Here is a 13,678-nt window from a genome sequence, read left to right on the forward strand (position 1 = left end):
CTGTCCTCTGCTTACTGAACCTGAATGAAGGGGCGTTTACAGGCGATCGGCAGCCCTGCCCCCCCCAGAATGACCTGAATGCACTTTTAAAGGCCCAGTCTGGGGGTTTCCTTCTCCTCCCACAAAATGGAGTACATCTGGACACTCCCCACGTATTTGGTGAATGCATCCCAGAGAGAAAAAGTGTGTGTGTGTGTGTGTGTGTGTGTGTGTGTGTGTGTGTGTGCTTGCATGTCCACATGTGTGTGTGTGTGTGTGTGTGTGTGTGTGTGTGTGTGTGTGTTTGAATGTCCACGTGTGTGTGTGTGTGTGTGTGTGTGTGTGTGTGTGTGTGTGTGTGTGTGTGTGTGTGTGTGTGCACGTGCATGAGTGCATTTGTGTGTGTGTGTGTGTGTCTATGCTGGTGTTTGCGTGCCTGCGTGTTCGGCTAGGTATAAGTTTCTCATATGTTCACAATATTTACTTGGCCCTGCCATCTGATTGGACAATGTAAACACCGCTGTCACCAGATACCACGTGAGATCAGACTAGAAAGGCAGAAGGTACATGAGTAAGAAAGAGAGAGCGGGGGAGGGAGAAAAATGAGAGGGAGAGAGACAATACAGTAAGGGGGAGAGGCAAGGAGAGAAAGGGTGAAAGATAGAAAATCAACCAAGCGATCACGAAATAGAATATATATATATATATATATATATATATAGCGACACAGAGGGAATAAAAATTAGGGCGAGAGAGGGACTGAGAGGGAGGGAGACAAGGACAGCATAAAGAACCGAAAAGAAGGTTGGAAAGCGAGCGAGACAATGTGAGCAAGAGAGATAAAGAGCCAGAAAGAAAGAAAGTCGCCAAGGAAAGGAGAGTAAAAGTGAGCGAGACAGAGAGTAAAGCGAGACCGAGAAACACGGAGAGAGAGAGAGAGACAGAGAGACAGAGAGAGAGAAAAAGAGAAAGAGAGAAAGAGAGAAAGAGAGAGAGCGCGAGAGAGAGAGAGAGAGAGAGAGAGAGAGAGAGAGAGAGTGTACATTTGCGCTGACTGGAGGCTGTGCACCATGTGCTGACAGAGCCTTGGGATAATCCTGTTCTTCCCAAGCCCCTTCATGACTCATCACACTGAACGTCCAGACGAACGCCACCAGAGCGCTACGCTCCCTTTAAAACGTCCCCAACGACTTGCCTCTATCCCATAATGTACCGCATTTGACACTAACTGCCGGCACACACACACAGACACACACACACACACACACACACACACACACACACACACTGCCTTCGTGATGGCCTCTACAGTGTTGATGCAAGCTGGTGCTGTTTCACTTAGTATGCAGACTACTTTCACTTTAGCATGTATACGGTGAACCTATTTTAAACACAGTGGTTAGCGGACTACCCCGGTAAGAGTGTGTTTAGCTTACTGAAGGTAGGGGACAGGAACCAGTCAACTCATTCAATTACTAAAAACCAAATAACTATATGAAGGGGGCACAAGTTTGCATCCAACTTAATGTGTAATCTGATTTAGGAACAAAGTATGCAAAACATTGCAGTATATGCAAAGTATATGAGCTACACATAAGCTGCATATTTGTAAGCATATTGGATGTTGATGTTGCAAGCATATTAGATGTTGTGTCTTTCATGGTCAGGCCAACCGGCTAGTCCGTCACACAGCCAGCATCGATTCGTCATAGCTCTTGTCTTTTTTTGCAAATGTGCGGTTATCCTTCCTATCCATTATGTATGAGTTGTAATGCATTGGTTCCTCAAGTCCAAACACAACAAAGTAAAACGTGGCACATGACCGCTATGCATGGTATGCTTTGGTTCACATATGCCGGAGACATATGCGCAGATGGTCGATGTTCTCTGTTTACATATTACACATCACTACATGTTGCTCTCGTGTTCTCCTCTCCTTGGCAACTACGCTCTGTTTACGTGGATGTCACACACACTGAAACATCTCAGACTTAGCTTCTCTCACTCCGCCGCACTGTCACAACCGCTTTTAGGGCGGGTGAAAAACGAGTTAAAAAGTGTAAACCCACCAAACGGTTAATCAACGAATATCACGTGTATAGGAACAGAAAAACAGAAAAACAATCAATGCACGCGTGTGCATGCCTAAAATGTCAGCTTCAAACAGCAAACTGATTCTATCGCCATCAGCCGTCGAGTATGAAGAAAAGGAGAGGCTGAACCAAAAGGCACACCTCATGAACCGAGAATGAGTTCAACAAGTGTGCCTGTGCGTGTGTGGGTGTGAGGGTGTGATCAGCGGGTCCATTATCTGATCCAGGATCTGCTGGCCGTTCGGACATCCTATATGTCGTTTTATCCCAAAGCTCTCTCATCTGGACCTTTGCTAGATATCATGGATGTTTTTCTCCCAGGGGGGTTCTCTCATCCCTCCCAGCTGGGTGTGGGGGGAGGGGGGGGTACTGGTCCTGGATCAGATTGTTTGCTCAGATCCAGTGCTCTCAGGAATTTCTTATGTCTGGGTTAGCGCTGTGCATCCTCAAAGGCTTTCGCAACTCTGGGGTTACAGGTTGGCCAGGGTTAACTGAGATAGATAGAGAGAGAGAGAGAGAGAGAGAGAGAGAGAGAGAGAGAGAGAGAGAGAGAGAGAGAGACACACAGAAATACACACACACACACACACACACACAGACAGTGATAGATAGATAGAAAGACAGATAGATAGTTGGATATATAGAGAAAGAGATATAGATAGATAGATGGATAGATATGTAGGTCTAGGTCTTCGTAGGACTCACGGGTCCTTTACCAGCCTCTCTCCATCTTGCGACACTCACAACAGACTGACCCCTCCTGACCTCTGACCCAGGCTTGTTAGACCTATCAGTTCTCTCACGCTTTCTATCTCTCTCTCTCTCTCTCTCTCTCTCTCTCTCTCTCTCTCTCTCTCTCTCTCTCTCTCTCTCTCTCTCTCTCTCTCTCTCTCTCTCTCTCTCTCTCTCTCTCTCTCTCTCTCTCTCTCTCACACACACACACACAATATTTTCCCTAACCAGACTAAAATACGTTCTCCCTAACACAAACACACCTTCTCTCTCTCGCTCTCTTTCTCTCCCCCACACACGACCACCTCCATCTCTCCCATACGTGCACACACACACACACACACACACGCACCGTGGGTCTGGCCTGATTGTTACCAGACTGTATTTAAACACCTCCCTAATGCCTCTGTGGCCATATTACCCTCCTCTTCACTACAGAGTGGGGAGCATCCATGGACCATGCATCCATGTTCTACAACACACACACACACACACACACACACACACACACACACACACACACACACACACACACACACATGATGGAAGCCAGTGTAGCCTGCCCTAACTGTGGGGCACACAGCCCTTAACGTCTATGCGTTCATGCACTCAATGAAACCTCAAGTCATTCAGATCAACTGACAGGGGCCTTTCCCTTTGGTTTCCTCCAACCGCTTACCTCACACCTCTGCAGGGCTGATGCCTGTATTATTGAACGAGCAGAGATGCTTCGGGAAACGCACCCAGCAAGAATCTTGTTTGGATAAATAAAATTCTTCCACTTGACCTCCTCTTCGATCCAGTCCGATAACAACTGCGGCAAAATATATAAGTGTTATGGGGGGATAGGTGTTGCTTTCTTCCGAGCATGCGCGCGCGTGTGTGTGTGTGTGTGTGTGTGTGTGTGTGTGTGTGTGTGTGTATGTGTGTGTGCCTGTGTGCACACATGTGTGTGTGTGTGTGTGTGTGTGTGTGTGTGTGTGTGTGTGTTTGTGTGTGTGTGTGTGCATGTGTGTCGTCGCAAGGCTGGATGTTTATTAGGCTGATCGATGCCACCTGGTTTCAATTGCACGACGCGAGAGCTATAGTATAGTAGTACAAAACAAAGAGAAAAAAAATAAGAGAAAGGGAGAAAAAAGAAAAACGAAAAAGCCCCTGCCATGCGAGGTGGCTCCTGAACTTGTGAACCTCTCGTGCACCCCCACGCGCACAAGGGTGTGAGGAAGGGCATGTTATGACTGCAGCGCTGGACACGGGTGAGACTAACAGGCTGATATAAAGGGGGATTACTTATAATCTCTCTCTCTCTCTCTCTCTCTCTCTCTCTGTCTCTCTCTCTCTCTCTCTCTCTCTCTCTGTTTCTCTCTCTCTCTCTCTCTGTCTCTCTCAATCGCTCACACAGACCATCACAAACCATGGGGTCATTTTATTCCAGTGGGCAGACTGGATAGGAGGGCTGGGGGGGGGGGCTTACACCATGGGAAACATTTTACAGCCACGCAAGTCCACATAAGATCAAGATCAAAGATAAGATCAAGTAAGATAGATAGATCAAGTAAGTCAAAGCCAACGTCGCTCCACAACTGACTGACTACAGGAACATTGGCTGGTGTAATGTTTAATTTGATACTCCATTTTATCGCTTTGTTATTAATATATTTTGGGATCTATGATCACAGATTATTCATATGCACCCAACATAGACAACTCTGCATGTGCCATGACGTCAAAAAGCCAAAAAGTCGCATCATAGTGGCCATAACTCATTACCATAAAAAACAGATCCCCATTTCACAGGGAATTCACCGGAGACGGAGGCTGATCCATCCAGAGGCCAACCAGCCAAATTACTCATGTTCCTCGTTATATAGGAACCATCTCCTCTCTCTGTGGTTCTCTACTCTGTTTTCCCCGTTCCAGCCCGGTCCCGTCCTGAAAATAGATAGGAAACGCGGGCCACCCAAACAGCAGGACACCAGTCAAAATGTCGGCTCTGTGTTTACTAGCCTCTATGGCTGCGCCCCCCTCCGCCTGTCCCTGCATTCCTGTGCTACAAATTACATTTGTCATTTCGAAATCTGATGGTTTACATTGGCACGCTTTGAACCTTGCGGGACTGAATACATGTTTTTTTGTGCATGCTGCTTGTGTGAATGTGTGTGTGTAAGTGTGTGTGTGTGTGTGTGTGTGTGTGTGTGTGTGTGTGTGTGTGTGTGTGTGTGTGAGAGTGTGAGTGTGTGTGTGTGTGTGTGTGAAAGACAATATGCTTTTTTTACATTTGGGTTATAATACACATCAAAAACAGTTCTGCTGTTTCGAGAATGTGTGTGTGTGTGTGTGTGTGTGTGCATCTGCGTGCGTGCGCGCATGCGTGTATGCGTGCCTGCATGCATTTGCATATGTGGCTCATGTGTGTGTGCCTGGGCGCGAGTCCACAAATCGCGCCTGCGTGCACACATGCGTGCGCATGTTTGTGCGTGTGTGTGCGTGTGATCTCCTACCTGTTATTGTGATGTTGCTATAGATGTTGGAGACCTGCTCTTTCAGCAGGACGAGTTGCATGGTGGCTGCCTTCTCCCTCTGGAGCTCCAGCATCATGTTGGGGTGGTGGGCCAGCTTGCAGCCCTTCTGCTGGTCCAGGGCAATGTCGCTGCGCACGATGTCTGAACGGAAGGGACAACACGGCAACCATCAAAGGGTATGTCGTAGAGCTACAGCTATACGGGTTTAACCCATGCTTCACATGGAGGGAATGATTTAATCGTTTTGGTTTTTGGTTATGACTATTATCCTTTTAAATAGAAAGACTTGCTAGAGTCACTTTTAAGGGGATATCTGATTTTCCTGTTGCTTAAATTATACATACAAATGTTCACTTTGCAATAAAGGTTTGAACGTATAGCTACAAGATCAACGAGTCAGCAAATTCAGGAAAAGGAAAAGCCGCGTTCCATAATCAGAGCCAGAGTTAATACAACACGAAATGCACATTCCCCTTCCTGTGAACCAGAACCGGAGTTAGTTATTTTATTATAGATTATAGTCACCATCTTCGTAGTTCTTCAGGTAGTAGTCGGGGCCTGGTCCTCTGAATTTAGCCAGGTTCTTCAGGTTGTGGAACTGGAGGAAGTCGGTCCGTTTCCCACCGAAGCGTAGATAAGCGGGGGACAAACCCCGAGCCAGGGTCACCAGCCGCTTGGAGCTGAACACACCACCGACCAATCAGAAGGGGAAGGCAGAAACTCATTCACTCCCAGGAATGGTGATATATAACAGGCATGGATGAGGCATGTGTAATTCATGGCACTTAAAAAGTACGATCTTGACAGGAATGTGTTTTAAAACAATCAGTACTATGTAATGGGCCTACAACTGCTTGAGAACCACTGTTTTTACTCTACATCTGTTATATATTTGCATATTAATAACATATATTTTATTCACATATTATTTAAATTAGTCTTGTAATGTAAAAAAAAAAGATATATCATGAATGATAACACGATTTGGACTGCACGTTTGTTTGCAGAAATATTAATTTTCCATTTTTTTATGCAGTTGTTAGAGAATATCTGTTCTGGAATCTCAGATAGATTTCAGAAATTATGATTTATTTATCCACTGCCATCAAGAACATGGTAGTCCTATGATAAATTGTTAAAATATAACGCAGCGCCATTTCCACCTCCGATTTGACAAAATCTGTCAAATCGGAGGTGGAAATGGCGCTGCGTTATATTATAACAATCTCAAATGAGGGGGTATATAATATTGTATTGAGCAAACGTAATTTACATTTACTTTAGTTCATCATGTATTTTATGAATTCACATAGATTATCGCATTTGATTAATGTTCAGTGTCCTATAGTTTTGGGAACGGCGCGTAGCGCGTAGGCCTAATAGGCTGAGCATAAGTGAATTGACCGTTATGTCGATTAAATTATATACATAATACAAAACAATTTTTACAGACGCACAAATGACGTGTGGCCTAGTTGAAGCCCTACTCGCCTAATTTGTATTAAGAGGGCCTCTACAAAGAAAACAGTGTCCGAAATAAAGTAACGCAAAAGCCTGCACTAAAATTTATTCTGAAGGATATTGAACAAACTTATTGAAACAGGTGTGTATGTTAAAGTTGTCTGATTAAAATGTGTAACATAAAACAAACAATCACTCTGCATCGTTTTGTTTATCAATAGGGTGATTGCTAGTTTCCACGTGCACTATTACAGGCGCAGCTCTTATGGTATACTCAATGACGTTTACAGAGATATTTTAAATATTTAGCTTTTCCTCATTTTATTGGGAATTATATCTAGATCCTGGATGTGAATGTTGCCGGTCTTCCTCCTAGACCATGGTTTTAAAGGAGCAGGCCTACGGCGTTACAGGGACACTTAACCCGTGCATTAATACTTTCGTTCAGCTCATTTGTTTGTTTTGTATTATCCTCCACTAACCCATAAACCAAACAGAGTCTACAATTATTAGGCACATTTTAGTAGAGATTGTGGGGCCAGTAAAGGAAAGCTAAAAACTAAAGTTTATAATAGGCTATTGTGCTGGTTCTCATAGAGAAAACAATTGTGGCCTAACCTTCATACATTTTACCACACTCTGTAAACACTAAGTTAAACCAGCATAGCATGAGGCAACATGCGAATACACCCAATACGCACAACATGTTGTCGATTACGGTTAAGCCAGGCCTAAAGGCCTTACTTATTTCCAACCAAAACAAATCCAACCGTGATACCACTGAATGAAATTTAGCATGAACCTTGAGCCCGTGTGTCCATGCATCCAACATGTTACCATGGGCCCACTCCCAGAAGGAGAGGGTTAGTCCCGCGCGTAATTCCCTCAAACCCCAAAAGACCAACGTGCTTATCACACGTTGACATTGATTATGATCAACAGTGAGCTCTCAATATGAAAAGCATTAGGAGGAGGTATACACAGCCTACCTCAGAAAATCCAGCCAGCCGTCTTTGATGATCGAGGGATCCAACTGCAAGGAGAGGAAGTTATCGTTTAGCACCCTAATCGGTCTATGGGTGTCGACATCCAGGAGAATAAGCGTCCTTTCCATGAACCCCACTCGCTTCCCAGCCCCGACAACAGGTCTTTGGTATTGGGAGGAGGAGAGCCCGGCGTGCACCACCAGAGCAACAGATGCCAGCCAGAGAGAAGAACAGGGGACGGAGCACTGCGGCGCCCTGGGCATCTTCTTGGTTTGGGACCGCAGAAGTATAAGTAGCAGTGCGGCGCGTTCGGGGAACTCTCCTTGCCGTGTTGTCAAAGTGAGAGGTGAAAAAGGGAAACCAAAAATGGTAGTCGTGGTCGATGGGGCCCTCTTTACATATACACGCTTCAAAGAGCTGGTTGTGTGTCCTTCCTGTCTGTCTACCCCTCTGCCCCCACGCCTCCCTCTCGGGGAGCGGCACAGAGGAGCGCACGCCCCGGGCCAGCCTCCCCGCTCGTGAAACGCAGGAGCTGGGAGGAGGAGAGGAGGCAGCACCGCCCCTAAGGTTCTAGCAGGAGTTGGCGAGTTAAGAGAGATCGGAACACAGAACTATGATATAGTACCTGTTTCTATAGAGCCATCTCACTGCTTGGCCAAAGTTATTGCAGAGTAGCAGCTGTTGTTTAATACAGCTACAGCTTCACAGTTAAAACATGGATACAATAGAGTCTTATTATTTCTTTAATGCTTTTTTGAATAAGTCATACTCAAATAATACTTTAATAATAAAACAATAAGGTCCGAATATATGGGCTATATATTTAAAAAGCTATTAATGTATATGACCCACAATCAAAATACTTCGTTTACGATTTAATGAAGGACATTCGATAATTGAATTATGAGTAAGCTGTGGCTCCAGGCCAAATTTAAAGCTGAGGTTAAGATCTTAGTTATTAGTCGAACCAGGTATTTTATCTGTGTCCCTATGTTTTGGGGTAGTTAAAACAATCTAATTTTCTAGTTTCTTTTAAACGTTTCTTGGAGGCTATAACAATTGTTTAATAACCATTTAAAACCGTTAAAACCAATTCACATAAAAATAGCAGCAATAACTGGATACATAATTGGACTATTAAAAATTAAAATATATAAGGCTGAACCGTCATGATATGATATAAAACGTGAATATAATGTGTATAATATGTTTCATGTGAATATATATGTATATATATATATATATATATATATATATATATATATATATACACACACACACACACACACACACACACACACACACACACACACACATACACACACACACACACACACATTTATAATTTATTAACGATACTTACAAAAACAATCGACTGTGGAGCCAGAGATAGAGTCTCCATTCGGTCTCTAGATTAAATAGGCCTACATAGGTTTGAAAATGTAGGTGTTGAATAAAAACGCAGCTGTGTCGATTAAAAATAAATACCATCTTCCAAAGATATGTTCCATATTGCTATCCAAAAGTGCGTGCAAGTGGAGGGGGTAGTGGACTGACAGAGACTGGTTTCAAACAGTAGGCCTAAGTTAAAAGTGACCAATTGCCCGGGCTGCTCTGCCTGCAGCCCCTCTTGGTTCTCTGGAGGGGAGATGGAGCCTATAGCTGAGCGCACCTATAAATTATACGAGGTTCCTCTGCAGATGTCGCTGGAGAGAAAGTGCGGGTATTTTGTGTGGTATTTTAAGGAGGAAAGGCAACACAGGAGTGTTGCAGCATTATCGCAACGATTAATTCACCCAGGCCCGGCGCGCCACCCCGCTCCGGGCTGTCCTGCCGTTACCAGAGCGGTCGTTTAAGGTCTTACGCGCTATAAATGCTCAATTAGATCAGAATAAGTCTGCAGTTCAACATTAGGGAACTGAAACGATATTTCCCGCCACGAAAATAATAATGCGATAACTCCTGGTCCAATAATGGGATGTCACGGTAAATACAAACTGTACAAGACATATAGCTTTCGGGACAGGACAGGATCCACAACAACATAGGCCTATCGAAGTCAAATAATCTGTTCTGAGATACGATTTTAATAAACAACAACAATGTCAACAAAAATATTAAGAAGAATCAAAACATGGAACTGGGATCGTCCCATTTCTGCATGGAACCCACGACAGGCCTACCACTTAACTTATGATGTTTTAATCACAAGTATGCGAAATGGTAGGCTAATGGTAGGTGTGTGTGTGTGTGTGTGTGTGTGTGTGTGTGTGTGTGTGTGTGTGTGTGTGTGTGTGTGTGTGTGTGTGTGTGTGTGTGCACTTTCATTGAATGTAGCCGGGGGCCTACATTGTGTTATGTAGTCTAAAGGCCTACCTAGTTAAGAAACACTGTTCCAGGCCTATGCTGACCCGATGTTTAGATAGTGACGGTGTTAAATCAGGGGAACGTGGGGAGGCTTGTCTGTGAGGGGCAGCCGGAGCAGCCGCGGTCTCCTCCTCCAAAGGCCATCGTTTACCTCGTCCAGGCGGCGTGTGAGAACTTGACGAGTGTTTTCTGACGGCTCAGCTACCCGCTCTTCCAGGAGACGTCGAGTTCTCCAAAGCAACGTGATAATAAGTAGGGAAATAGTGCCAGACTAGTGTTTTACTCTGTTCTAGTTCACTCCGTTTATAACACAGACACGAATCGATCGGACCGAAAATCGAACAAATCAAATCCATTAGGCCTAGCTTTTTTTCTTTTTTTTAATTAAGCACATTCTACAAATGTATTGTTCTCATGCATAACGCGTTGTAGGCCTACGTTGGCTCGGGTAGCCTGTAACGCGACCTGACGTCCACTGACTGATCATGAATCTGAATCACATCGCGTTGGTTAACTTATGCTGTCGTAGGCTGAATTGTTCATTTGGGACGAAATAGTTGTTTAAATGCCAATACTGCCATCTGGTGGAATATTTGTGAAGGAAACGCAGTCTACGTTGACGGACCACTTAAAGTGCAGTAGAGCAACACGCATATCTTAACATTACTCCTCCACACCAACGTGCTGAGGAAGATCTATTCATGAACAAGCTGCGTGTTATTTCAGCAAATTTCTATCCTTCCCCGGCACACACAAGCCCAATGCCGAGCATCACTCTGCACTCTGTACCAAATAGTAGGTCATGATACGGCAGGGTATGCATACCCAATTTTCTCGCCGTGGCTGCAATCTATTTTTAGAATAGAGGTGCGTCCATGACGTTATCCTACGTCACTGTCTTAACGTGAGCGAATACGCTTGGTTTGACGCTTGGATTATTTTCAAAAAGTAAATATCTTCTGTCGTTCATTTGCTGCTGCTGCCCGCCCGTCCAGCTGTTCCCAGTGTAAACACCCCCCCCCCACCCCCCCCACACACACACACACACACACACACACACACACACACACACACACACACACACACACACACACACACACACACACACACACACACACACACACACACACACACACACACACACACACACACACACCACGTGACACTGCGCTCACCCAAGTCCCCCAGTGGCTCATTCAGCATGATGGCTGCGGATGCTGCGGCAGCCTACCGCTTCCCGCTCTCCATCCTGCATCCTCACGGGGTGTCTCTCCTCTTCCTGCTGGCCCTGCTCTCCTCCTCTCTTCCGGCCACGACACGGGCACTGCTCGGCGTCCGACCGGAGGACACTGAAAGCCAAGAGATATCCGTCCGGGATGGGATGCTGACAGCCACCGAGGGGACCCGCTTCATGCTTAGGGTGTACTACTCCGTATCTCCGGTAGCACAGCAGCATCCCCTAAACCTGAGTAGTGCAACCAGCGGCAGAACGGAAGGTGTCCCGGCCGCGCCGTGGATCGCTTTTATCGAAGAACCGGAGGGGGATAGCGGCCATGAAGAAAGGCAACTTCTGCCAAAAGTCAATCCCTGCGTGGTGGAGAACGCCCGCAGCTCTGATATTGAACTGCTGGGCTCCTTCAAGTCCTCGTCCAGCCACAACTCCGTTCTGGTCGAGCTCCTGGCCAAAGACTTGCGGCGGGGCGAGGCGGTTAAACATTACTCCATGTGCGCTTTCGACGGGACGAAATGGGAGCATTTTAGCACCAGGGACTTTTGGTTAGCGGTGGTGGAGAGACCTCCGCAGGCGGACCTCTGGCTGCAGGCGGGAGTTTCCGTGCTGTTGTTAGCACTTTCGGCGCTGTGCAGCGGCCTGAACATCAGCATGCTCGCCCTGGACCCCGTGGAGCTCCGTGTGCTGCAGAACAGCGGAACCGACAAGGAGCAGAAATACGCGCGAAAAATCGAGTCCGTGCGTAAACACGGAAACTACATCTTGTGCACCGTGGTGCTGGGCAACGTGCTCACCAACACGTGCTTCGTGGTCTGGATGTGTCAGATTTTGGGAATGACCGTACTCTCAATGGCTTCGTGCACTTTCGGCATCTTCTTTATAGGTGAGATACTCCCCCACTCGGTGGCCTCCCGCCACAGCCTGGCGATCGCCTCCAAAACGCTGTGTGCCACGCGCCTGCTGATGCTGCTGTTCTTCCCCATCGCCTACCCGGTGTCCAAAATCCTGGACATCATGTTGCACCAAGAGATCAGCAGCTTCTACACGCGGGAAAAGTTGGTGGCCATGTTGCGTGTGACGGACCCGTACCACGACCTGGTCAAAGAGGAGCTTAACATCATCCAGGGAGCCCTAGAGCTGAGGACCAAGACCGTGGAGGACGTGTGCACGCCCCTGTCCGACTGCTACATGCTGGCCTCGGACGCAACGCTGGACTTCTGCACCATGTCCGATGTCATGCAGAGCGGCTTCACGCGCATACCCGTGTACGAGAACGAGAGGTCCAACATCGTTGACATTTTGTTCGTCAAGGACCTGGCGTTCGTGGACCCGGACGACTGCACGCCCCTCAAGACCATCACCCAGTTCTACAGGCACCCCATGCACAGCGTGTTCAACGACACCAAACTGGACGTGATGCTGGAAGAATTCAAACGAGGTAACCTGTGAGCCACTGATGGGTTAATTCCATTTCGTGTGCATGTATGAATTATAACATGGTTCAAGTTTGTCCTCAAACAAAGTATCATTTGTCACCGTTGCTTGGATGTCTATAAAGATGATTGCAGGCCGATTAGAGAGTGCTGGTAGAGAAAGGTTTGTGGACACTAAACAGTCCCACTCGTGACCTCTATGAGAAGTGGTTTTACGTCGGTATTTCCTTCAGTCAGTTTGTTAATTATGGAGCATATGGAATGTCAGCATAGCTCATGTATTGTAGTAAGCAGATAGATTATGATTTCTTGAACATTAGATGCATGGATAAAGGCATCCTCTATGTATGTGGGTGTCTGTTTGTCAGACATTTGTGTATATACGATTAAAAATAATGATGCACACACATCCACCTGTGCACATACATGCACGCACAATCACACACACACACACACACACACACACACACACACACACACACACACACACACACACACACACACACACACAGAAAGTTGGAGAATCATCTCTTGCATTAATCAGAGATGTGTTTCTCAATTGACACTCTCCAACTTATATAATCGTTAAAGGCACTCTATCAGAACAGCTCTATCAGAAAAAGTCTGAAGTTCTCCATTGATTGTTAGTGCTGCACAAGCCCAAACAGCCAATGCGAGTCCGTATTTGTGTGTGGCTGTTGATTTCATTCACTGGACTGTGTTGTCCAATTCTGCAGGGATTTAAAAGGCATATCCCTCCCTCATTGAGAAGGACACACAGTGAGTGGGTGAGTGAGTGAGTGAGTGAGTGTGTGTGCCTGCCTCACTGTTCACACTGTTTCTGCAAAAGCGAGAATGTTTTTATTACTGACTA

The 13,678-nt window shown here is 46.0% G+C and overlaps 2 protein-coding genes across 2 annotated transcripts in view; one reads left to right on the forward strand and one right to left on the reverse strand.

Moving 5' to 3' along the window:
- The window catches only part of hpse2 (heparanase 2), a 49,503-nt gene extending 41,358 nt beyond the window's left edge, over positions 1–8,145 (reverse strand). Inside the window, 3 exon segments of the mRNA XM_084470349.1 lie at positions 5,306–5,467; positions 5,852–6,006; positions 7,777–8,145. Of these exon segments, the coding sequence (XP_084326475.1) occupies positions 5,306–5,467; positions 5,852–6,006; positions 7,777–8,036 (577 nt within the window). The 5' untranslated portion in view covers positions 8,037–8,145.
- Positions 8,146–11,332: 3,187 nt separating this feature from the next.
- The window catches only part of cnnm1 (cyclin and CBS domain divalent metal cation transport mediator 1), a 13,192-nt gene continuing 10,846 nt past the window's right edge, over positions 11,333–13,678 (forward strand). Inside the window, 1 exon segment of the mRNA XM_084470045.1 lies at positions 11,333–12,809. Within this exon segment, the coding sequence (XP_084326171.1) occupies positions 11,342–12,809 (1,468 nt within the window). The 5' untranslated portion in view covers positions 11,333–11,341.

Source organism: Micromesistius poutassou (assembly GCF_964030765.1).
Source record: "Micromesistius poutassou genome assembly, chromosome: 7".
Lineage (NCBI taxonomy): Eukaryota > Metazoa > Chordata > Actinopteri > Gadiformes > Gadidae > Micromesistius > Micromesistius poutassou.